We start from the raw sequence: 27,433 nt of genomic DNA, 5'->3' as shown, positions 1-27,433 counted from the left end.
TGTTACATATTTTCCCAAAATTTCATTGTGCAAATTTCACACATCCAGAAAATTTGAAAGAAATGCCTGACCTATAGATACCCACCACAGAGATGGAAAAATTGATAATTAATTAGGTTGGTTTTACCTTATGTGCCCATCTTTCCACCACTCTCTCCCTCAATCGAATGTATTTTTTTCACATTTTTCAAAGTAAGTTGTAGAAACAGTGCATGCTCTCCCTGGATACTGCAGCATGGAGATTAAACCATAGTGTAGGTTGGGGGCCAAAGCCAATGTTGCCAATTGGATGATGAGTTCAAGTTCACTCAGATTTACTCCAGACCCCACAGAGATAACCTAGAACATGAGGAGACAAAAAAAGAAGAGAAACAGACACTGAAATGTCTCCTCATGGGAGAAGTGTGCAGCCATGAAGGTGGTCACTACCCAAAGGAGACTGGAGAGAGAGAGGAAGAAGATGAAAAAGGAGAAGGAGGAGGAAGAGGAGGGAAAAGGAGGGTGGGGAGGGGAAAGTGGAGGGGGAGGGGACAGGAAGGGGGAAGGGAAGAAGAAGAAAGAAGAACATCCTGAAATTTCCTGAGTGCTCCCTTTTAAAGTGTGGGGCAGATGGAGACATGGTGTTGCCCATAGCAAGTTAGTGAGGCCCTGCCTCAAAATAAAAATTTAAAAAGGGCTGGGGTAAGGCTCAGTGGTACTGGGTTAAATCCCCAGTACCCCTAAAAAGCCAAATACTAGAGAAGAAGGTAGATGATGTGGCCTGTTTGATCTTGCCCAGGAACTCTACTATATTATCTGTGACATTGTCTGTCACAGAATCAAGTGTGACAGTCTCAGGTATGTACAGGAAAAAAAAAGTTCTTTGTGTTTTTTGATACTTTTCTGAGTAAAGGGATGATGAAATTTTCTTTTCATTTGGATCCATTTTATTCATGATAATAAAAATGGTTTTTGTTTTTGTTTTTTTCCTTACATGCATCTGAAGAGCTCTAGGTCTACTATGGATTCTTTAGTGTTGTTTTTAATAGGTGGAGAAATAACAAAGAACAGAACAGAGCCATCCTCTGTTCCAGGTCAACTTTTGTCCCTTCCAGTGCCTCTACACCTGGCACCTTCTCACTCTGGGCTTTGAGAACTCCTCACACATCCCCACACCTTCTGCCTGACTCTCTGTGTTCATTTAGTCACATCTGCAGATACATTTATTCTTGTCACTCAACTGCCTTTTGTGGATCTTGCTTGGGTCTTAGTGCGAATAATCCAACTTTAAAGAAATTCTATGGAACAACTGGAGAAATCTGAATGCTAAATAGTTGCTGAATTTAAGGAATTATAAATTTTTGGCATGGTTAAAAAAATGTGATTATGTTTAGTAAACAGTCTTGAAGTATTAGACATAAATGCCAGCATATGCAAAGTGATATAGTATCTGTCATTTGTTTCAAAATAATCCCAGGCTAGCAGGGCAGAATGTGGGAAAGATTGTATCCGTTTCTTGTGGCTTCTATCACAGATTACTATAAACTGCATGATTTGAAACAATTTGGGGATCTTTTAACACCTCCAAATTGATCTATGTGTGCTTTCAATTGGAAAAGCAAAGTAAAGCCAAATAAAATACATTGGTAGTTTAAAAAAAGGAAAAAAAGTTAAATAGAAAATCAACTATGGCTTCCTTCAGGGAAAGTAATTCTCAGATTACCTAGCAACCATCTCAATTAAAAAAAAAAAAAAATCCTGTGATGTCTCTCTTGCCACACTGAGGCGCTCCATTGCTTGTTGTGTTTTTGCCCTCTCCCCCTCTCTCCCTCCCTCTTCTCTCTCTCTCTCTCTCTCTCTCTCTCTCTCTCTCCCCTCCCCCTCCCTCTTTCTCTCTCTGTTTCTGGCAGCCTGCTGCCTATCTTGTCCTTCAAATATAAACACCAGAAAATTAGCTAGATATTCTCTAAATCCCTCTTCTCAGAAGATTCCTTTGGCTCAAGAAAGAAAGGTAAGTAACTTGCTTTGGTTTTTTTTTTTTTTTTTTTCCTGCTTTATCAACTGAACTAAAACGTACTAGATACTCAAAAACAAACCGAAAGAAAAACTAAAATATGCTTCTAAAAGCTCCCTTGACACTACTTTCACTATTTAAAATCTGAGCAAATTAACTCTTTAAAAGTTCTTTCTTAACCTTAATTTGTTTCATTTTCCAACCCCAACTTATCTATTTTAAAATACAGGACCTAGATATGGCTATGAGCTTCACAGACAAAAACTAAAAAATCTATTTCTGTCCATGCATTTGTGTCTATATATGTATATTTTATAAATGTGTGACTTTTTTCTACCACTGATTTATAAAAACTATACTTTAGTTAATTTAAGCAAATTAATTCAGCACTTATAAAAAACAAAAATTATCCTCTTAAAATCCATATAGAGTAATTAATCCAAACCACTTTTTGTTCATAAGGGTCAATAAATCTTTGGTAAATAAAGCTAGATTTTAAATAGTAAAATGAAATAAAAATATGTTAAAAATTGTCAGCATTTAAATATAATGGACATTTTTGCTTGGGTCTACCAGTCAGGCAGATTATATTGTCTCTGCTAGACGTAAGGTCATAAAACAGTTGCTTCTTTTATATTTCTGATGCTTGCTTGACTTGGCAGTGAGTTAAAGCTGTAATGGCCAGCTGCTGGGCTCCCAAAATCCTTGGTCATTTCTTATTGTGAGCTGTCTTCAGTTTTAAGCCTCCATATTCTAAGGAGGCAGGTAGCCATGGTAAAACCTGGGGACATATGTATGTGTCTGAAACTTTTAAGCCACCAGCTACAAGGCAAAGCTAAACCAATATGGGCTATTCTCCCTGGCTGGGTTCTGCCTGCTGGCCATTATGTAAGGGGTCAGAGCCCACAGGCATTCACAGCCGCCTGTCTTCTGTCCTAGGTTCTACACCCAGTGTATAAATCAAAGGACCCAGACCAGATGGGCCTTGTTTCATAGCTGCCCTGAGAGCCATATAGGTACTTGGGACACCACCTGACTAGGGAGAAGGAGGGATTGGGAAGGATACTGTGTCTGATGTCTCAGAGGCCTTGGTTAAGACAAGGTTAGCTAAAGCCAGGCATGGTGGTGCCTGCCTATAATCACCTGGAGAGGCTGAGGCAGGAGGATTGCAAGTTCAGAGCCAGTATCAGCAACTTAGGGTGGCCCTAAGCAACTGAGTGAGACCCTGTCTCAAAATAAAAAGGGCTGTGTTTATGGCTCAGTGGTTAGCTTAGTTTTGCTTTAAAAAAATAAAGTATCAACTAAGAACTTTATAAAGAAGTCAAACACAATTATTAAAATTAAGTAAATTATATATGATATAAAGGAATGGAATCAAAGTTTAAAAACCAACTATTTCAAAACAATAATTATATAATAGATATCTAATAAAAACAGTTTCAAAAATCTTTTGGTAAATTAAAAATCTTAAAGTTATATTGTTGTACAGATATTTATAAAATGTCTAAGTCATTTCCAAGTAAGTTAAAATACAAAAACATTAATTACTAATTATAAAACTACATATATTTTGACATCTTCTTTCTACTTGGTATAGAAAACCTAAATATATAAAATCTATTAATCATCATAAGAAATTGAGAAAACATATCTTTCTAGAAATTATAAAATGGCAAATGTTGATATAGGACTACTCTCAGTGCTCACTAGTTTTCACTAAGAGTTTAAAAGTATAATGAACATGAAATTCTCTGTACAAAGAATATAAAAAATAAGATGTGTAATAAAAAACTCTAAAAAGACAAAATATTTTATTTAAAAGGCAAAGTTTATCTAAATTCAGAAATTTTTAGGATTTTAAGTAAATTTAATAAAAGGAATAAAAACAAGACCAAAAGAAACTAATAAGTAGTGGGGAAAGATACAAAGAATGTTATAAATATGAAGATATATTTTGGGTATAGAAACTTAAAAAGAATTTTTTGTTGTTGTATGAGAAAGAATTTTGGGATAGAATAAAAAAAATTGGGGGGTGTGGTACTGGGGGTTGAACTCAGGGGCTCTCGACCACTGAGCCACATCCCCAGCCCTATTTTGTATTTTATTTAGAGACAGGGTCTCACTGAGTTGCTTAGTGCCTCGCTTGCTGAGGCTGGCTTTTAACTTACAATCTTCCTGCCTCAGACTCTGAAGTCGCTGGGATTACAGGCATGTGCCACCATGCCTGGCATGATAGATTAAAATTTTTATCTGAAAGTTGAAGGACTAGATTGTTCCAGAATGAAAAATATTTGTATAATATAAAACTAAAGATTTAAGCAAGTCATAAAAGGTTTTTAAAGGACAAATCTTATTAAAGAAGAGTTGTATGTCACCAAGTTGGCTATTAAAAGAAAACTTTTTGTAGATTTGTCTACAACTTAGGCATCCACATACTATATTGAAAACAAAATTTTGTCTACTATGTTTAAAACAATAGGTTTTTCTTGAAATAGTGATCTGTTCTTAGTTAAAAAAAATTGCAAGAGGTTTGTTTTTTAATTCTAAAATCTGCTTTTCAAAAAATTTTCAACCATCTTTTGAACTTTGGCTTTTCCTGTTTTGCAGTGCACATGTAAGCATGACTCCCTCAACTCTTTTATTGGCTCCTATAAGTGTATTATTTTTTCCCCAGTTCTGATTCTGCTGTTAGGGCCTGATATTAAAAATGTTTGTGCTAACAGCTAAAATAACTTTATTATTTGCTTTTTGCTTTTCTTAATGTATTCAGATTGTTCCATGTAACCAGATCATTTTATGTGCTTTTCACTGTTTCTAAAAGTCATGTATTTCTCTGCTCCAGGGACTAGTTTGACTCCCAAGTGATCTAAACTGCTTTCCTACAGGAGAAATAATCACAGTACAGGCTTTTCTTTACTTTTTGGTAATTAACCTAAAAAGCACAGATTTTGTGTTTTGTCAAGATTTTTTTTTTTTTTGCTGTCTTTATTAAAGTTCTGATAAAAGAAAAACTGAGTCTGCTTTGAAGAATTACATTTTTTAATCTATTTGTTTGAAAGTCTTGATCACTTTATAGGTGGTTAAATCTGGTTCATAAATCACAGTGACTAAATAAATAGCTATTATTTCACAGTGACCTATGATCTTATTTTGATCAATTGTTTTAAACCCTTAATATATGACAAACTTCTCCAAATCAAATTCTAAAATTAAGTCTTTTGGGTCTCAAAAGAACTTCAGACATCCCATAAGACCTTTGGAAGGCTGAGAAAAATAAACTACCTTGTTTGTTGTTACATCACATAGAAAAATGGTTTTTAAAAATGGTATTTAACCATTTTTAAAATGACTCATTCTTTGAGTCATATTTGTATAACTGCACTATTAACATGTTTATTAGTATTGATTCATAGGTTCTCTCATTGGATAAAAGCCTTTCTTTATAGATGAGCTACAGCTATGAAAGTGCTTCTAAAATGATAATGAGTCCAAATTAGGAGATTACACAGTGATAAAAGTCCCAATTTCGCTGGAAAAAGAATCATACCAACGTCTATAGAATCTGATCAATTCTAGAGCATTTATGTTATAAATGTTCAATTGGTAAAATGTATTGACTCTTACACTGCCATACCTCAAGAGCTCTTCCCACAGTTGTGTCCAGTTTAAAGCCTATCTCCATGGGAGGAACCATCTTTCTCCATTTAAAATCATGACAAAAACCCTATACATTTTGTCCTGTAACTCTGGACTCTTAATAAAAGGGGAATTCTCATATATTGTCAAGAGCTCATCAACATTGTCGATAAAAAGTGCATTTGGGCTAGCGATATAGCTCAGAGGTAGAGCATGTGCTTAGCATGCTCATGGCCTTGAGTTCAATCCTCAGTACGAATCCAGTAATAATTGCTCTTTAGTAAGAAAATTTTTTCATAGCGTGTTCCAGGAAGACAAAGAATAACTTCCCCATAGTTTACAGTTTACTGAAACACCTCATCAAGGACTGACGCACTGCAACCAAATGAAAAAGGACCATATCAAGATGGCCTAAACCACAAGACGTGCCTCTGGGGAGCTGACTATCCTCTGTTGCTCTGACCCAGGCCTACCTTTCCTGCTCACATTCTGCAATCCAAATCTTTTCTCCCCTGTTGGCCATGATTTCTGGGAATGAGCGTTCCTAGTTCAGTGGGATTTCCTCTGCACAGCAAGAAACACTAACTATGGAGATAATTTCATCGGTATGGATTTTGCTGAAGATTTTTGGTAACAAAGAGAAAAAGATAACACAGAAACCTAGATGGCTTCAGAATGGTCAAAAAGAGAGGAGAAATCCTTTTCTAAGCCTTAGAGATTTTACTGTTGTATTAATGTCATAGGGGACAGATGAGGCAAGGCACCAAAGATAGCAGAAAACAGTTTTACTTGGCCGCAGCCAGGTTCAGAGGGTACAGCTCTTGCTGTAATCAATTAATCCCCTGAACCCAAGTATAGGTAGTTTCAGAATTTTATACCAGCATGTAAGGGGAGGGGCTCAGAAGTTCACAGCCTGCAGAAGTTCACATAAAAGCAGCTTTTTCTTTCACTTCTCTAGGCAGTTAACCCTTCAAGGGGAACTTCTTCTCCCCTTTCTTTCCCCCTGTCAGATGTTACCATGAGGCCAATTGGTAACTTCTCTTATCCTAGAAATGTAGACATCTCTGTGAAGCTCCAGCTCAAGGCCAGAGGCCTTGTTAAAGAATCTTTTTTTAATCACATTTTGCACACACACACTTCTACAAACTACTATACTGGATAAATAAATGTTTGTGAGAAATTAGTAAAGGGCCATTCAGCACCTGAGTGCTGATTTCTTCCAGGCCAAGTAATATAGAGCAACAGGAAAATAGGAAGTTTACCTACATTGAACTCTTTTGTGGAGACTCTTTTGCTGATAGTCCTAAAATCAATTGTGGTGAAGATTTTTGGAGAAGCTTAGTTAAGATTTTCTGTGGAGGAAAGGGTGCCACTACAGGAAACAATACTTCACAAACGTTAAGAAATAATAAATGTGTCATTTGGCCTCTTGACCTGGACACCCCAGTGGATTTACAAAATACATGACCACCTGAATTGGCACAGAATTTGTGCCATCTCTCCAATCCTCCCTGGATGATGCAAAGTTAGGGCACTGACATCTTTTTGTTAGGACAACCTCAGTCATGCTTAACCTTAGTGGAGTATTTAATTGGTATCTAAACTGCCACTGTGTTCAAATGTGCAAATCTATTCTGCATCAGAATAAAATGACATTTGTGATTATAATTTCCTGGCTTACATGCCTAACCTCACAGTGGAGGGTTGAAATCTGTCTAAATCCTTGCATTTTACTCATGAAAACTGTGCAGTCAGATTTCTCAAAAACTCAATCCTGACAGGTAGAGAGAGTAAAATCTATCAGAAGTGTTTTGGTTAAACTTTCTTTGCCAACCCTGAAAAGCAACATATTAACTGACAGTTTTCTTATAAGAAGATGACTTGGCATTTTCCTTCTGGTCCAGTAGAGAAAATTGTGGTCCCTGAACACTATGCAGGTGACTTTCCTTAATTAGACTCTACTCTTTACTGGGAAGGAGTTATTCCAATGAGTAAGTAGTTCCTAAACACATTAGGAACTCTTTGTCGTTGTGGTGTTGTGGAGCTAAGAGAGAGCCACCCTTAATAGGTAAATAGTGATCTAATCAATTGTCCTACATTTATTCACCTGCTCATTTTTAGATACCAAGAAAAATACATTAAAATATCTGTAGCTACAAACAGAAGTCTGTCTTATGTTCATATTAAGTCTTCTTTTTGTGCTTAGGTGACAGTTCAAGAATTATTGATTCAGTTTCTGTTGAATCCATCTTTACAGAAATGGTGACAACAAGAATTTAGAAAACTAAGGCAGGAGAGTTTCATGGTATGAGAGAAAAAAAAAAATGTCAGGAAAAAAGAGAGATGACCGCAGTGTAGAACAGCTGAGACTTTGACCAGTGAAGAGCTAGTTCTACAAACTACTATACTGGATAAATAAATGTTTGTGAGAAATTAGTAAAGGGCCATTTACTAATCTAACTTTATGCTAAAGTTGTTTTTTTCTATAAAAGTCGTCAACACACAACTGTGAATTGTGTTACTGTAATGCAACTTAGCCTGTGAAGATCAAAATTAAAATTTATTATGATATAGAAAATGTAGTGTGACACTTCTCAGAGGAGGACATACAATCAATCAACAAGTACATGAAAAAATGCTCACCATCTCTAGCAGTCAGAGAAATGAAAATCAAAACCACCCTAAGATACCATCTCACTCCAGTAAGATTGGCAGCCATTAGGAAGTCAAACAACAACAAGTGCTGGCGAGGATGTGGGGAAAGGGGTACCCTTGTACATTGCTGGTGGGACTGCAAATTGGTGCAGCCAATTTGGAAAGCAGTATAGAGATTCCTGGGAAAGCTGGGAAGGGAACCACCATTTGACCCAGCTATTGCCCTTCTCGGACCTGAAGACCTTAAAATAGCGTACTACAGGGATACTGCTACATCGATGTTCATAGCAGCACAATTCACAATAGCTAGACTGTGGAACCAACCCAGATGCCCTTCAATAGATGAATGGATAAAAAAAAAAGTGTCATTTATACACAATGGAGTATTACGCAGCACTAAAAAATGACAAAATCACGGAATTTGCAGGGAAATGGATGGCATTAGAGCAGATTATGCTAAGTGAAGCTAGCCAATCCCTAAAAAACAAATGCCAAATATCTTCTTTGATATACTGAGAGCAACTAAGAACAGAGCAGGGAGGAAGAGCAAGAGGAAAAGATTAACATTAAACAGAGACATGAGGTGGGAGGGAAAAGGAGAGAAAAGGGAAATTGCATGGAAATGGAAGGAGACCCTCATTGTTATACAAAATTACATATAAGAGGTTGTGAGGGGAAAGGAAAAAAAACAAGGGAGAGAATTAAATTACAGCAGATGGGATAGAGAGAGAAGATGGGAGGGGAGGGGAGGGGGGATAGTAGAGGATAGGAAAGGTAGAAGAATACAACAGTTACTAATATGGCATTATGTAAAAATGTGGATGTATAACCGATGTGATTCTGCAATCTGTATACGGGGTAAAAATGGGAGTTCATAACACACTTGAATCTAAAGTATGAAATATGTCAAGAGCTATGTAATGTTTTGAAAAACCAATGAAAAAGAAAAGAAAATGTAGTCTGAATACCAGAGGAACTAGACTTTATTTCGCTCTTTGCTACTAATTAACCAGATGGCAAGTCTTACCTCTCTGGGATTCACCATCTCATGGCAAAACAGGAGAATGACTAAGTAAGTTTTCTTAACCTTGACAAGACTACCCATTTGGCCTGAATGTGGGGGGCTGTCCTGCTTATAGAAGGATATTCAGAGGCGTCCTGGCCTCACCCCACCTGATGCTGTAGCATTTCCTATTCCTCCACTGTGTAGGCCTTGATGCCTAGAAACCTCTCCAGACATTGCCCACCATCCTCAGTGCAGGTGAAGCAGTATCACCCCAGCTGAGGATCACTGGGAGACATGATTTGCCAGGCGATAACACTCAGAAGTCTACGTGCAAAGACCCGCCAATCACTGGAGCGTGTAACTAGTTCTTAAAAGCACAGGAACACTTAACTGGAATGCATGAGTCTTTAGAATTAGAATTTAAAAGCCAGCAATGATCTGCATGAATGTTAATATTGGGAAGAAGGAACGTTTCTATAAAGGAGAGAGTGAGTTTCAGGGAGAGAGTCTGAAAATCCAGGTGTCAGAGAAACCAGGGTCTACCAGAATCACAGAACCTAGTGCAGCACCCCTGGGAGAAGATACTGAAATGACAATGAAGAAAAGTGTGTTGCAAGAGGCTGCAGAGAGGGTTTGGAGAAGGATGAACTGTGATCCTGGTTTACAGTGTAGGAAACAGAGACCTGGGGTGTAAAATCCATTCAGTCTGGAGAAAGAGAGGCTACCCTGGTACTCTGCAGCTTGTTTGTAAAAGGGCAGGGTCCTCAGTTCTCTGAGGCTGGCAGGATTCTCCTCTTGTGCTGACTACCTGGTGAGCAGAATTATGGTTCTGATACCAGAACTGGAAATCAGGATCAGGTCCTCATTCCCCCAGTGTTGATGATTAAACACCCTAGAAATGCTAAGGCAAGAGTAGAATGTAATTTTTGTTTAAGACACAGAAGAGAGAAGGGAAGCAAGGGGAGAGAGATTCCCTCCAGAGAGAAACTGGGAACCCAAAGCTGGTTCCCTGGGAATGGAATGTCTTGTATTTTTATAAATGTCTGTTTTTTTTTAATCCTTTCCTCATTCTCCTCTTCCTAACATGCCTACATGACCAAAAGGCAGGAACAAAGCTGTCCAGGGGTGCATTCCTTGTGTTGGAGAGTGTGATTCTTCCCCTCCCCTGGAGATGTTAGCAACTGCTTGATGGGGAAGTGCTCTCTACCCATTTCCTTTTCTTTGATAATCTGGCTATCTGGCCTTTGCCCTGGTCTTAGATCCTGGTTTGGAATTTCCAGAGACCCATAAAGTGAAGTCACTTCCAGAGTCATTCTGATCTGTCAGGTGTCTATAATGCTGTGTCCCTGACTAGATTTAAACCCTTTCCTGGCAGAGACCAAGTCAGACCTTGCTCCCTGTAGCCATCATCCTTGCTTGGTACACGGAAACTGCTCCAGAATTCTCTGGACAAAACAGAGATAGAGATAGATGGATAGTACATGATGGGTGGATGGTCAGTTGGTAAGAAGGACGCATGGAAAGAGAAAGGATTCATGGGCTACCCAATGTGTTCAGGTGCACACAGATGAGTGCCCAGGAACTAGAGAAACAGCAAGCATCCATTTACTGAGTGCCTATTACAAGTGTATGCACATTATTTCAATGCAATTTCTGAAAAATCCTCAAAGTTAGTTGTAACTCTATGTATTTTCAGAAAAGAAAATGGACAGTTAGAAATTAAACAATCTACTCTAAGTTACCTATGCTAAGAGGGAAGTAGAGATTTCTCTGTAAACCACCCTTCTATATTTTAGGAGATGGACACCATCTCAGAGACATAACTTTTTAACCTACTACTAGAATTGTCATAGATTACATTTCTTTCAAAACAAGACCATTTGTCTTAATGAGGCAAATATCCTTATTCTGGTCTTTAATTTACTCATGTTTTACGGTTGTCAAGGGAAAGCAAGAAACTATTTTACCATTGTAGGTGGGGGTTTCCATGGATTTAACTCAGAAGCACTCAACCACTGAGCCTCATCCTCAGCCCTATTTTGTATTTTATTTAGAGACAGGGTCTCTCTGAGTTGCTTAGCGCCTCACTGTTGCTGAGGCTGGCTTTGAACTGCCTCAGCCTCCCAAGCTGCTGGGATTACTGGCATGAACTATTGCGCCTGGCACATTTTACCATTTTTTTTTTCTTCCCGTGAAGCCCCTGAAAAGCTGCTCATGAATTCTATGTCTCCTTGCTCCCTCTGCTTCCTGTCTTCAGGTGGCTACAGGACTCTGGCTGGGAATATATGTAAAAGTCCTGAGAGATAAGCATAAAGGAAGGGGAGAGTTCCAAGCTGGAGTGGAGAAGCCCTGGTGGAACCAGAAGAGTTCAAACAACCCATCACTCAAGTGTGTGAGCAGGAGAGTAGCCATCCCTCTTTACCTTCAATATGCTCCTCTGCGTTAGGAATCCAGGAATTATTCCCAGGTGGTTGTGGTAACAGAGGATAGAAGAGGCCTGAGATAAGATCCTACCAGAGAGAATATACTGTGTTCACAACTCTGTGTTTTCACATCAGAGGGTTTCAAGCAAGACCCAAGACTTAGTGAAAGTATAGCTAAGTTTATTCAAAGAGAAAGAAAAGGGGAGAAGCAGCCTTAAGGGAGAGAGAGGGGAAAGTAACAACATCCTTCTTTGTGCCTCAGCTTTTATCGGGGTGGGAGGGAGATTGTTAAAAGGCCCCACCCAGGTATTGTCTCTGTCCTCTGGATTGACAGACTACATTAGCTAACAACCTAAGGGCAACTCTTGGTTATCTTGGCCTGACTGACAGGTCTTAATTAGGTCTAGTTTTACAAGATTTAAGATCAGGGGGCTCCAGTCTTAATCATCCTGCTTTCCTCAGCCTGGAAATCTCTGCTGTATGTTGTTTGTGTAGGGTCTTGTTGAAAACATCTTAGCAGTTAAGCCCTTCTGAGCAAACATATCCTTGCCCTTTGTTTTTTGGCCCTTGAATTCATCTATCTTCCTCCATTTGTAGGATGAATAGTTTATAGAGCTGAGACCAGGCAAGAGTCCTAAAATAGCTGTCTTGTCAGTCCTTGGAGCTCCACCAAGTCAGAGCTGTGATGAACCATTTTGCTCTGTATTGGGTATTTTCCTAAAGTCCTGACCCACTGTTCATGCCTATCTCTTGCCTAACAGTCATGGAGGGGACAGTCACAACTAGATATTGACTATGAGTGAGAAACTTGGGTGGGACCCCAGCAAAGCATCCAGTGGTTCCATTTTCTGTCCACCTAGCAAAGCTTCATGGGGACCTCTGTCCCAGTCTTGGCCTGGCCTTTGGAAGCCTCACATTCAGAAGCTGGAGAAAGTCACTTAGAAGAAAGAGCATCATGATAGAGCCTTATGTAAGGTAAAACTTATCACCCTGTGTAACAGGATCCAGACAACAGCTGAGGGAGCACAGTATGAGGATGAGGATCATGTGGTCCTGTGAACTCAGCTCCTGAGCAGCTCAACATGCATAATTGTACATGCATATTCCATAATTTGAAATTCACTCTCCCTTTCCTTGTGCTGAACACGCCTCCTCCACTTTCCTCATACATACAATGGACTTCCTAACAGACTGAGAGTTAAATAGGTGCTTCTAAATGATTTTATACTTCATAAAGGTTAGTTTTTTGTCTGTGTGCCACATTTTAAAATGTGGAATTTAAAACATTTTGATGCCTAAAATTCAATCACACATAATTCAGAAGTACATCTAATGGTAAAGACAAGTATATTTTTGCATTAAATTCAATGACAAAACTTTGCAAGAAGACAGAATTTTTTCCTTGAACTCCTTGAACTCTTCTCACTGGGACTCCTGTTTTCAGTGAGTATTGTGTGATTGTATTCACACTCATGATAGTAAAGTCACCTCAGTTCCTAGAACCACTGATTTTCATTCTCTGATTCTACGCTGTGCCCCATGTTCTGTGTAGCCTGAGACATATTGAGGGCCATCGAAGATCCTTCAATAATGCCATCAGGGTGTCTAGTACCACTTACAATGGCCATCTGAGCACACACATGCGCTTACTCCTATGCACACTGCATACATAACGGAAGTGAAACACTCTCCAAACATTAATTACCCTTTCTGCACCCTGATATTTGCTGTTCCTTTCAATTTAATTTGCAAAATTAATGAATTTCATGATGCACAGAAGGATTACAGTGCATATTTTGAAACTCAGTAACAGAAAATCAAGCCTAGACTTTGGTTTTGAACAGAGGTGAGTTTGAACTCCTGGTCCATCACTTCATTTGGACAAATTCCTCTAGAAACCACACTATCCCCAATTGTAAAATGATCATATTCCATGAAGTCCCCTGAGGATTTACTCCTTTTAGGTTAAACTGTAGATAAATTCATGGAATCCTAATGTATGGCTGGCACTAAAAGGATGTTAACTCCACTCCATTTACAGTCAAGTGAATGCAGCATATCCCTTTTGCTAGATCACACGACAAAATATAAGCCATAGAGTAGAGCACGGAGTTTCAAAAAAGCAAGGAATCAGCAACCTCTGCCTGTGGACGGAACTGGGAGCTACGAGTGAATAAATCTTGAAGCCTAATTTCTACTTTTGATGCAATGCAGCCTAACAGCCAAAGGACTGAACAGTGACTTTGCTCCTCTTGGTCCTTGCTGTCCTCTGATTCAGAGCCTTCGAAAGTTCTCAAGGCCTTCACCCCGTGTGGTTCTAGACCCTCCTTGTTCTTGTTTCATGTTGTGATTTATCATGTCCCTTGGTGACTTTGGTGTGACTGGACATTGCATTTCACTTTCATGATGTTCAGTTTCATTAACTGAAAAGTGAAGATAATACAGACTGATGCCTGAAGCTATTGTGAATATTAATAATACAATATCCAAAGAGATTAGTATTGGGCTGATATAATTAGGAGGTTTTCAATAATTTTATTGGTACATCATAGTTATATATAACAGTGGGATTAATTGTGCCATAATTGTACATGCACATTAACTAATTTGATCAATCTCATTCCCCAGTACCTTCCTTTTCCCTCTGCTACTCCTGACCTACTCTACTCTGCTCTTCCATTATTGTTATTGTTATTTTAATTTGTATATTATAACTGGGTATTTATTTATATATGAAATTCATTATGGTATATTCATACCTAGATATAGCATAATTTGATAGATTTCATTTTTCATTCAGTCTTAGTTCTCCAGTTCTTCCTCCGCCCACTAACTTACATTCAGGCATTATTGCTATCCACTGTGATCTTTGAGGCTGTCAAGAACAGTCACATTTTAACCAATGGGGAAATGAGACTGGTTTGGTGCCATCTGAGGTTGGCAGCTGGACCAGTAACCCATTGGACCTAGTAATACATTCCAAGAACTTCTCCAACCCTGCCACAAAGAAGGCAGGTCCTTCTTCAGTATAGCTGGTGCTGTTCTGCTATTCTGAAAGTATATTAAAGTACAGTTCTGATATCATGATTTCATTCATTCGTGTTTAGAGAAACCAAGACACACAATTGTGATGGCCAAGCCTGTGCTTTACTACTTCAATTCACGGGGCAGGATGGAGTCCATCCGATGGTTCTTGGCTGCAGCTGGAGCAAAGGTAGGTTCTGAATTAGACCATATTAATTTGTACCTAAATTTTTTTTTATCAGATGATTTTCTCACCTAAGATACGTATGTTTCTTACTGAATGAACTATCAAGAATAGTGCCTTAAATAAGAATTGCCAATTATTAAGAGATTCGCAGGCTTGATCTAATAAATAGTTAATATATCTTCTCATCAAAGAGCATAAACATTAAAAATAATTTAATAAACATATCACAATTTGTGGAACTTTTTGATTTTTTTTAATTGTAAAACACAATTTATGGAATTTATTCAAAACTAGAACCATAAATATTCATTATTTGATGATGCTAAATTATTATTTATTATTAATTTTTAAAAATTGTATATATGACAGTGGAATGTATTACAATTCTTATTACACATATAGAGCACAATATTTCATGTCTCTGGTTGTATACAAAGCATATTTATACCAATTCTTGTCTTCATACATGTACTTTGGATAATGATGACCATAACATTCCACCATCATTTCTAACCCCATGCCCTCTCCCTTCCCCTCCCACCCCTCTGCCCTATCTAGAGTTTGTCTATTCCTCCCATGCTCTCCCTCCCTACCCCACTATGAATCAGCCTCCTTATATCAGAGAAAACATTTGGCATTTGTTTTTTGGGGATTGGCAAACTTCACTTAGCATTATCTTCTCCAATTCCATCCATTTACCTGTAAATACCATGATTTTATTCTCTTTTATTGCTGAGTAATATTCCATTATGTATATATACCACATTTTTTTTAATCCATTCATCTGTTGAATGGCAGCTAGATTGATTCCACAATTTAGCTATTGTGAAATGTGCTGCTATAAACATTGATGTGGCTGTGTCCCTGTAGTATGCTGTTTTTAAGTCCTTTGGGTATAGACCAAGGAGTGGGATAGCTGGGTCAAGTGATGGTTTCATTCCCAATTTTCCAAGGAATCTCCATACTGCTTTCCATATTGGCTGAATCAATTTGCAGTCCCACCAGCAGTGTATGAGTGTGCCTATTTCCCCGAATCCTCACTAACACTTATTGTTGTTTGTATTCATAATAACTGCCATTCCACCTGGAGTGAGATGAAATCTTAGAGTAGTTTTGATTTGCATTTCTTACTTGCTAGCAATGATGAACATTTTTTCATATATGTATTGATTGATTGTATATCATCTTCTGAGAAGTGTTCGTTCAGTTCCTTGGCCCATTTATTGATTGGGTTATTTGTGTATTTTTTGGGTGTTTAGTTTTTTTAGTTCTTTATAAACCCTAGAAATTAGTGTTCTATCTGATGTGTGAGGGGTAAAAATTTGCTCCCAGGGTGTAGGCTCTCTGTTCACCTCACAGATTATTTCTTTTCTGAGAAGAAATTTTTTAGTTTGATTCCATCCCATTTATTGATTCTTGAAAACACAAACCTATTGTACAGCTATAAATATTTTTTGTATCTTTATAATATTTTTTGCTTTTAATATTTTTATGTTAACTTAAATTTTTGTGTGTTAAAAACTAAGACATATGCACACATTATAAAGGTTCAGGATCATCAATATCATGGTCTTCTACCTCCATATCTGATCCCACTGAAGGTTTCAGGACAGTAACATGCATGGCTCTGTCACCTCCTATGATCAAAGTGACTAGCCACTAAGGGCCTGTTTGATGCTCATCCTGAGGAGGTATCACTGTGTAGAAATATATCCATGATGCTTTGAATGGCTGACTTCTTTTTTCCATCATATAGATTTATTTGAAACAGATAGTACACCATGAAAATTATTCTCTATCAATGAAAACTTTCCCATGTTGGGAGTTCTTTTCAAATTTTAAAGGAGTTTGTTGAGGCCTCAAACCTTCCCTGTGAATTTGTTTTCTTCCATAGTTTTCTATTATCTTGCCCTTCTTCAGCTGTACATTCACTAAGTGACAGAAAATTTTCAGTTATTATTGTATTGCACTACGTTTGTATAAGCAGTCCATGTTTGAACAAAACATTGTTATGTGGTACTTGACTGTACATGATAGTTTGGATTTTTTTCAAATTATTTAATAGAAGGAGAGCAAGTGGGTGAATAGATGAAAAGCTGTTTGCTTGAATTGATCATTGTTGAAGTATATAACGAACAACGTTACATTCTTTTTATTTTGTACATATCAAAAATTTTCATAATAATAGAATTTAAATGTACAATATCAGAAAAAGGAATGCATTTAAAGTGAAAATACATACCACACATGACGGATGGGGCAAGAGACAGTAACAAACTGCCAGTTAACCATAGGACACATTCATTCAGCAATAATTTTGTGGAGCACTTAAAGAACCAGGTCCTGTGTGAGGTCCTGGGGATATACAATGAATGCAACAGACAAGGCCCTGCCCTTGGGCAACCTATGTATCTACAAGGGACAAGATCAAGCATCTTGCAGGATTAAAAGACCATTTTTGCTAGTATTTAAGCAGGATCCAGTAGGTTTCTCTGTGACTCAGCTGAGGGCTGTCCTCTAGAGGCAACACTGAGAAGATGGTATTTAGTCCGGAGTAGAGGAACAGGTAACAAACAAGGGTTTTCCTGGTGAGGAAGTCCTGGACAAACTCGGGAAATCTTGTATTCAGGTGGCAGCAGAAAACAAGGGTTTCAGAGTGCCATCATGTCCCTTTAGAGGAACTTCAACTTCATAGCAATGTGTTTACCAAAGTCTTGAAATGACATTTTCTCCATTCTTCTAAGAACACATGGACTTTAACCTTATCCTTTCTCAATTTCTTGGAGAAACAAGGACACAAGAAATAAAAACTGCTGATCATCCTAGTTGTTTCTTCCTGTAAAGGAGCCCTCTGGTTTCACCATCTTCCAGGTGCTACCTTTTAGTCTCAGAGATGCATTCCAATCCTCTGGGGAGGAGGAGCTCAGGATAGGAGAGGAGAAAGGGGGTGATGCCAACAGCTTCCTCTTCTCTATCCCAGCTGACTAAAGAGGGTAGTAGTGGGCAAGGGCTGGCTGGAGACCCTTACTCAGGACTCTTGGGCTGTCTGTGCCCAGAAGTTGATCATTACAGCCCCATCCATCTCGTCAGCCTCACAGTCAACATCACACTTGCCACCCCACTCACCTTGGCCACCTGCCATGGCTACCCATCACCTCTATGTTTTCTATGAACTGGATGCTTGGTAAACTGCTATCCCACACCTCCTCATTGTCTCTGTGATATGATCCTATATGTGTCGCGACTTCTTTCCCGCAAGAAAGACGCAACTCAAGAATCTTCTTTCAGCAGTTTTATTCAGGCCCCTGATAGTTCTTCTTCTCCCTCTCGGATTCTTCTACCCCCTCGGATGCCCCTCCCAGCCTTAATAAAGCATCTCAAGCCCCAATGCAAAGCTGCCACGTGGAGCTTTCTCATAGGGTGATGAAAAGTCATGCGCCAACTCTCCCAAATAAGGAGTTGTTTGTCACAGACCACAGCGGAGCCAGCGCCATCTTGTAATGGCGACCATAATTTGCATAAACGGCAGAAGCGGCTCACCACATATATGATCATATAGATCCACAAGAAACTATTCCAAAAAGCATTGTAGAAAACCCCAATATTTGGACTTTTCACTATCAAGAATTCCACTAAAGTACATTAGCCACTGCAAACACCAGTGTTCTTTATTATTTGGTTTATGTGGATCAGACTTGTATCATGTGTTTTGAAAACACTGAAATATTCTATTTAAGACAATGCTCCAACATAATTTTACAGATGAGCCACATGAGACTTAGAAATGTGAAGCGATTATCCCTAGGTCACACAGCTAATATGAGACAGAGCCACAGCTGGAACTAAGTCATGTTAACATCAAAATCCAGTCTTCCATGGACTTTAGGTTGAAAGATTCTGCCTAGTAAGCTAATTTCACTGTATTTAAAAAACTGATTGTCATATTTGTATTACACACAGGCCACCACTTGGAGCTTCTGATCAACTAGAAACATCCCTTCTTACTGGCTGCCAATCCAATCTGAGTGACTTAACATAAGGCTTAAAGTACATGGTCATCTGTATTAGTATAACTAAAAGTTTTTTAAAAGGAGGATATGGTGAAATAGCCAGCTGTCTTTCAAAATGCAAATGATGACTTATATTTATTACGAACTTAATAGACACCTGGTACATTTTTTAGTCATTTGCAGGCCTTAGTGATTTACTCCATAAATCAACCAAAACATAGGCATCATAAATAAACCCAGTTTATTGAAAATAAATAAATAAAACTATTTTACAGATTAGAGTACTGAAGCATAAGGAAATTCAGTAAATTGTCCAAGGTCAAGATGCGAGGACAGTAAAGAAGTGACACTCAACCCACACAATCATATCAAAAACTAAAATCTTTAGAGAAAAAAATATGAGTCTGGGGACTCCAATTGTTTCCTAAAATTGGGAACTCTAACATGCCCCACATTTTCCAGAAGAGGCAATTCTAGCTTTAAGAGTAAAAGTTGTATAAAAACTAGAACCCATGGGGCTAGGGATATAGCTTAGTTGGTAGTGTGCTTGCCTCATATGTACAAGGTCCTAGGTTCAATCCCCATCATAATAAATAAATAAATAAATAAATAAATAAATAAATAAATAAATAAATAAAAACTAGAACTCGTTTCACCAATGGCAGGAATCCTGGGACTGTGGTGATATTAATTACAGTGGAGACTTGATTGTGGCAGAATGTTAAATGGTTGTGGGTCTATGGCATATCTCATGCAACAGATGCACCCAACCCTGTTCTGATCTTAGAGACAGGTTTCCTGAGATATTGCAACTCCACAACAAGAAAAGATTCTCAGTTGTCCTCCTTCCAATGAGATTCCTCCCAAATCATGACCTATGCATGGACATAGAATGGAGGCGAAGTGAGCTACAAGAACAACTATTTTTGTGACTGATTCCATTTCTCTTTTTCTTTTCTGTGCATTTTTGATGGATCTAATACAAATTACAAATGTCTTCATCAGCTACCAAGCTAAAAAATCTTTCCCCCTTCATATTATGTACAGAAAGAAGCCATCCAAATTGAAAAGCATCCGTTGCTGTGGAATGCACTAATAAAGATTCATTTACTGGTTTTGCTTTCCAGTTTGAAGAGAACTTGGTGAAAACTCGAGAAGACATGAAAAAGTTAATAAAAAGTAAGAACAAATATCTAAATGCCTCTTAAGAGGGTTCCTAATAGAAGATTTAAACACTATGCAATCACTATGTGTTTCTAAGGACGGTAGTGTTGGTAGTGGAGAGGCAGAGAGTGGTAAAAATATAAGATCTGGCAAATCTCAGTGTTAAAAAGTGTGAGACCCATTATGTGAATACTTGCTAAGGAACCATTCCAAGGTCCTGTAAATCCCTCTCCTTTCTTTTTTATGCTTTCTGCTCTATGACTGAGCTTCAAGCAGCTCAGGATCCCACACCTCCCTTCCCATCCAAGCATGCACAGGGGCATTCATTAGATGACAGGAGCAGAAATGGCTCCAGAAATCAACTTCAGATCTTTTCTTTAAGGGGTTCGACAAGGTGACTACCCAAGTGCACTGCAGAATTGAAAATGTGACTGTGCTGAATATGGAAGTCCAGGTGAAGGAGTGAGGAGGCAAAGAGCTCTTCCCTTCTGCCAGCTGTGGGGTGAGGAACACAAGGTCCAGCCTGCACACACTGTCCAATGCTGTCTTTGGAAAAGCACACAGAGAGGCCCACATAGAAATCTCTCTGAACTGTCCTTGATGTCATGAACACCATGAGACTATGCAAAATTCCTATGTTGAATGGAAATGGCTCTTGCCCTATCACTGGTTCCCCATTTTCTTCCTAAAATATCCATGAAGATGAGCTAAACACACAAATATTCAAATGTGTCTAAATGGATGGGAAATTAAAACATCAATGGAATAATAGGCTAAAAGTAAGAAGATGGAAAAGAATAAAAAAAGAAAAAAAGCTAAAAATAAAATAGTATCTTACTTCAAAATTTACCAAGCAATTATTTTTCCCTTTTGCGTCTTCATTTTCACAACTGTTATACATTGTGAACACGTCTGACTCATAGACATCTCATTCTGTTTGTTTTCTCCTTCCACAAGATGGGAGTTTGATGTTCCAGCAGGTGCCCATGGTGGAGATCGATGGGATGAAGCTGGTGCAGACCAGAGCCATTCTCAACTACATTGCTGCCAAATACAACCTCTATGGGAAGGACATAAAGGAGAAAGCCCTGTATGGTATATTTTCTATTTTTTCAGATAACACAAGAAGCATTTAGGTCCTTCCTTGAGTGAGAAAAACCAAGGCAGGGAGATCCTGACGAGCACCAGGCTGACCCTGGGCATAAACACTGAGGTCAGTATGGGAGAGCGCTGTGGAGACGCAGAAAGAGTAAGCATGAAGTGAATTCAGGGCAGTGTCATGTAGAGAGGATGCGGTTCATGGAAGCTTGCAAATCCCGAGGAACTATGAATTCAGGAAGATGGTGGAATCCTGATTCCATTTGCTTAGCTTAGAGGTTAAACTATGCAATAGCTTGGGACAGGGGAAGAGTTTGAGTGTCTAGACTTGAAGGCCTGAGAAGGAAGGATCTGAAGCACCTGATTTTCCATTTCCAGAAAGTACAAGAATGACAGGCAGGAACCTAAGCTACCCTCTTCTTCTACAGATGGGTCGGCTTGATGAGGGTTGGTGGAGTCTGGTGTCAAGACATGAGGGTGACCTAAAGCTTTTCATGTAGATTTGAAGAAGCCCACTGATTCAGCACTGGGGTTTAGGTCTCCTCCCTCCTGGGCTGGAACTGCTTTACTGAAAATAAAATCTTGTATAAATCTGTGGAAAGTTCCTCAAAAAGTAAGAGTTACTGATATCCCAGCAATTCCAGTACTAGGGATATACCCAAGAGTGATAAAAATACTGAGTAGTATTTCTATACATATGTTCATAGGTACATTGTTCAAAATATCAAAAAAGTGGAAATAAACTGAAGGTGCAACAGATAATAGATGAAGGAAGATTCTTCAGTTATACCATGGAATAGTATTTGCTGTGCAAAGAGATGAAGTATGATGCATATGGCAAAATGGATGAACACTGACAACATTATGTCACATAAAAGAAATCAGACCTAGGAGGTCACATATTATATGGTTTCTTTAGTATGAATGTGTAGAACACTCATATCCACAGGGACAGAAAGTAGATTAGTAGTTTCTAGAGATGGTGGAAGAGGTGGTATACATTTTTTTTGTAATCCATCCAACATGGTAAAAATGTTCTGGAACTGGAGAGTGTTGATATTTGCAGAATTCTGTGAATGTACTAAAAAAAATCACTGAATAGTAGACTTTAATTGGGTGACAATTATGACATGAATATTTATTAACAAAGCAGCTATTTAAAAAAGAATTTTTGGAAAGCCTATTTGAAACAAAAGAAATAAAACTCTCTTATATTATGCACTTTTTGTAACCACATAAAGAATTGCACCAAGTCAGGGAATGTCTTGGGTGGGATCCCAAGAAATGCAAACATGATTAGCATTGGGCAACAGTATATGGAAAGAGTTAGGGAACGTGATTTACGGGAAATAATTGAAAGAACTCCTGACATTGCACATGAAAATGAGCCCGGGCTGTATAAGATGAGAGAAGGGGAGGGACTTGTCTGAAATGCTGGGTTGGGGACTGTCTTGAGCTACCTAGGAGACAGGGGTTTAGCTACTGGTATCACACTAAGTTTTGCAGAACACACCACAACAGAGGAAGAATCCCTGTTTGTACCACCAGTAGTTAGAGACAGTAAGTTCTCTCAAGACTGTCCCTGAGAACTCAATGGTGCTATTTGATTATTTGATCATGTGTATAACAGATATTTTAGAAATACAACTGCCCTTAGGTTCTCTAAGAAGCAAATATTAATCTATAAGTAACTGGTTTATGGAAGGTGTCCACTGGAGGTGAATTCCTTTGCTACCACATGATGCTGTAATCTCTAAGGCTTTTAAAGTATAAAATATGGGGCAAGAGGCATTTGACAGAGTGCTTTATTGTGTTTTGTTTTCAGAATTGATATGTATTCAGAAGGTGTGGCAGATTTGAATGAAATAATTCTTCAATACCCCTTCCTTCCACCTGGGGACAAAGATGAAAGCCTTACTCAGATCAAAGAGAAATCTAGAAATTGTTATTTTCCTGGCTTTGAGAAGGTAAGTGGAAGCTGTTTTCTCTCTGAGGCCACTAAGAGTTTAGAGGGTGTCTTAATCCTAACAGGTGTCTTAGCACTTAGAACTGCTATGTGAACGGCACCATATATATGGTGAGTAGTGGTTTATGCAACAGACCTTTCCTGGGCATGAAGGTACGTGGCTGTAGTTCCATCTCCTTGGGAGGCTGAAGCTGGAGCATCCTGAGTTAGAGTTCAGTTTGACCAACATAATGAGAACTTGTCTCAAAACAAACAAACAACAACAAAACCCCCCAAAAGGAAAAAGAAAAATGTTTATTTCTCATAGCTCTAGAGGCTGAGAAGTACCAGATCAAAGCCCTGAAGGATTGGTATCTAGCAAGCTCTGCTTCTTTGTTCATGAATGGCTGACTTCTGGCTGTGTCCTCACATGGCAGCTGGGTCAAGGGAGCTCTCAAGATCCCATTATAAAAATACTAGCACCATTCTTGAGAGCTCTTTCTATAGGATCTAATTACATTCCAAAGTCACCAGCTGCTAAAAGTATCATATTGAGTTGTGATCACAACGTATGAATTTGGGGGACCACCGATATTCATTCCATAACAGATGCAGGAGAAAAACAGAGTCTGGGATTCCTTAGGCATTGGCCTTCACTTCCAGAAGGACTTCTTTCATGCTGATTTAGTACCCTTCCATTCAAGGCATTGTGCACACAGATACTTTAAACAGCCATTGTACTAGTCTTAAGAAAGTTAAATTTTTCAAAAAGTTTTGTTTTACTGTAATCCAATCTAGAAATTTTTATGTGACAGAATTTCATGGTCATAATCAGCACTTGGGCTATGGGAAGATCTGAGCACATTGGGAGTTGGACTAGCAGCACAGTCTTCTGACTCAAGAGCAACATGATAAAAGCAACACATCAGAAAATCTCTGTTGCTGTGTGTAAGGAGACATGAGACCAGCTGCCCATCAGGGATGGATAAGGAGTATCCACACAGGGATGGTGACAGAGGGATGGAGAGGAAGAGAAGATGAAGGGAAGATGTAAGAGAAAATGTTCTATAGAATTGAGGGACATGGCATTCAGATTTTTGAGGAAAGTTGCACAAAAGGTAGGAAATCGTGTTCCCTCATTATATACCTATATTACTAAGAATTTTCTTTGAACATAAAGGGATACTATTTCAAGATAAAAATTACTTGAAATCATGTGACAAAAATTATAAAACAAAATTGACCATAACTGATACAGTAAACTTATAAATAAAAACTAACTACTTAATTCCCACTTGCAGAGTATTATACCATTCTGTCATTCCTTCATTCAGCAAATGTTAAATCAATTCTTGCATGTAAATCTCAGGCAAGGAGGTAAGAATTTAGGTATAATTAAATCCTCAAATTCACCCTCCTGGCCCTGTAGAGCTGATAGTTTAGGGCACATCATCTGATGACAAGTTTTTCAGTGATTATAGCTAAGTCATCCATACATGAAACTTAAGACTCCCTTGAAACATAAATGAATTGTGCAAATTACGTTATGAATTTGATCTACTGTTTTATTGTTATAACAAGCAATGATTTGTACTTCTTTATGTACACATAATCTGATAGCATGTTTGACAAAAACATTATCTTTCATTAGTAGTGCTATGTGTTATTTTCTCTTCTCTTAATTCATCATGATCTCAATATTACTAGGATATTTTAACAAATATCATATATTACCCAGAAAATTTTTGTGAAACTTTTAGATATCCAGAAACGTTGAAAGAAAGTTCAAGAAGACAAAGATTCATTAAACTCCACAGAGACAGCAAAATTTATACTCTAGATGTTGCCTTTTTCATATGTATTCATTTCTCTATTTCTTTCTCCACAAATAAAACATCATTTTTCATGCATTTCAAAACAAGTTCTGGACATCAGTTCAGTTCATCCTTACATAATTCCACATACAGATTATGCCATAGTGTTGAGGGTCAGATCCAATGTCAGAAGACAGATGACAAACTGAAATGTAATTAGATTCCAGAGATATCACCAGGACATTAGGAAAGTAGACAAGAGGAGAAATGGAAACCCTGAGATGATGTGCTCATACGTGAAAGGTGTCGTCATGTAGATAGAACAGTTAACCATGGAATATTACATATAGAACAAAGGGGAAAGGAACATCCTCAAATTTCAGGGCTGCACCCTGGTAGGGTGTGGAACAGAGAGAAACATGGTGCAGCCCTTGGTGTGTGAGGAAGATGCAGGTCAGGGTGGGAGGTATGAACCATCCAGGGATATGGTTATGAGAATGAATGTCCCCTGGGTTTTAACAGAGCAGTGAGCAGAGCCCCACTTTTCACTCTCGCTCATGAGTCAGGGCCTGGAGAAAGATCTTCTGGGCAGCTCCACACCTTCCCAGGAGGCAGCATATGGGGAAAGTTGAACTGAGAGGCTCAGGGGCAAGCTGGAGCCGCAGTCTGGCTATGTGTGTTCATGACCTGACTCCTCCCATTCTGCAGGTGTTAAAGAGCCACGGAGAAGACTACCTTGTTGGCAACAGGCTGAGCAAGGCTGACGTTCTCCTCACTGAACTTCTCTACCACACAGAAGAGCTGGACTCCAGCATTCTGGCCAACTTCCCTCTACTGAAGGTGCTCTCTCTCAAGTCCTCGCAGAGGCCCACACCTCCCATCATGAATCTAACATTTGGACACCAGGGCTGATGGTGTTCTGACTTTTAGTCATCCCAGGCTTCTTTCTCTCTCTCTCTCTCTCTCTCTCTCTCTCTCTCTCTCTCTCTCTCACCTGATCCCTAAAAAAGATTTTTTAGGCCCTGATTCTGAATAATGGAAAGCATCTTGTTAGCAAGGAAATGTGAGGTGGATGCTAAATTTTGCCTTCTATAATGAGAAAAAACAAGGATCTAGCTTTCTCTTTACAGCCCCCTATTCCACATGGGTTCTGATCATGATTTCTCTGGAATCCCTGTTATCCCACATATGTCCTTGTCTTTGCACACTGAGTCTATCCAAGCAAATCTCCTTCCATCTTTTCTTCCCTCAGTTCAAGTACTTACCCTCAGACGTCATATTTCTCTCTGCAAACCTACCTTTCCTATTCCCATCCTCAACAACTCCCATCTTTATCTCTCAGTTTGATAATTTGTAGTGGCTTCCACCTTGCTGATCTATTTCTATCATCATTTCTAATTAATTTTTCCTATATTGTCATCTCACCCATTTGAGTGCTTCTCTGTATCTACATGTGGCAGGCACAGTGTTTTTCCTTATATCATACAACAGGAATGAATTTATAGGATTAAAGTGTAAGGCAGTAAAGAAGATAGCTGGAACTATATACAGTTTTAAAGGGAAACGGGGAATTGTCATTGGAGCTTTATTTTCTAGCTCTTATCTTTTTTTCTCATTGGTTGTCTATTTCCCAGACAGCATGCTGTGCTGATGGGGGGATTCAGTTGGTCTTTATCAAGGAGGGGTGCAGACTTCCTGGTTGTGTTAATGGGTGTTTGTTTGGGCTCCACTCTGAGATTGTGTACTTGTACATTGCAGGCCCTGAGAACCAGAGTCAGCAACCTGCCCACAGTGAAGAAGTTTCTGCAGCCTGGCAGCCAGAGGAAGCCCTTTGAAGATGAGAAATTTGTTGAAGAATTAAAGAAGAGTTTTGGTTAAATAAGGCTGGACATTCAAAATCAATATTCTATATTTTTGTAACAATGAAATGCTTTGCCTAAATGTTGATACTGATTACTGTGAATCTAAAAAGGTTTTCCAAAGTTAATGTACTAATTCAGTTAGAAATGAGCTATGCAGAATTCTTTGCAATCCAATTTGTTTGTTCTTGATGAAGTCTGAAATCCTGATCACCTCCTAGGATATCTCCTTGAATTTAAATAAAAAAGAGAATATATCCAAAAATTGTCATATAACATCTGTCATATACTATGTCAAAGAAAATTATGTAGAAACTTTCAAACCATATTTTGATCTTTGCAAAAATGTTCTTTCCCTTTTGTGTTTTGTTTCCTTTCTCACCCAAATAAATAAATTTTGTAAAGAATCATTTCCTTCACGTTAGCAATCTTTTTGTTCAATTATACATCCTTCATATTTATATCTAATATGGAACATTCTGTACTCTGGGAGCTAGTAAATAATGATGAATAAGCCAAATACAGTTTCTGCCCTCATAGAGGTTACTCTAGTGAGAGAGACAAATAAAAAAAGAGAATTCTAATCTGAAATCATACATACCGTATGTATCACATTCCT

At 38.5% G+C, this 27,433-nt stretch overlaps 1 protein-coding gene across 8 annotated transcripts; it reads left to right on the top strand.

Moving 5' to 3' along the window:
• The first annotated feature begins 1,830 nt into the window (after positions 1 to 1,830).
• On the top strand, positions 1,831 to 27,224 carry LOC107143998 (glutathione S-transferase alpha-3-like). 8 transcript variants are annotated; one of them, XM_048805473.1, is made up of 8 exons: positions 1,831 to 1,990; positions 11,548 to 11,678; positions 14,821 to 14,927; positions 20,062 to 20,113; positions 21,056 to 21,188; positions 23,022 to 23,163; positions 25,664 to 25,795; positions 26,714 to 27,224. In XM_048805473.1, exons 3-8 carry the CDS (start codon positions 14,844 to 14,846, stop codon positions 26,831 to 26,833), a joined length of 663 nt encoding a protein of 220 aa, XP_048661430.1. In that variant the 5' UTR covers positions 1,831 to 1,990; positions 11,548 to 11,678; positions 14,821 to 14,843; the 3' UTR covers positions 26,834 to 27,224. The 8 variants fall into 8 exon arrangements, with proteins under 8 accessions (XP_048661430.1, XP_048661432.1, XP_048661429.1 ...); XM_048805475.1 differs by lacking the exon at positions 20,062 to 20,113 and having other exon boundaries at positions 1,832 to 1,990; XM_048805472.1 differs by lacking the exon at positions 11,548 to 11,678 and having other exon boundaries at positions 1,833 to 1,990.
• The last annotated feature ends 209 nt before the right edge of the window (positions 27,225 to 27,433 follow it).

The sequence above is a fragment of the Marmota marmota genome, unplaced genomic scaffold, assembly GCF_001458135.2.
Source record: "Marmota marmota marmota unplaced genomic scaffold, marMar, whole genome shotgun sequence".
Classification (NCBI taxonomy): domain Eukaryota; kingdom Metazoa; phylum Chordata; class Mammalia; order Rodentia; family Sciuridae; genus Marmota; species Marmota marmota.
This window is presented reverse-complemented; position numbering and strand designations above follow the sequence as displayed.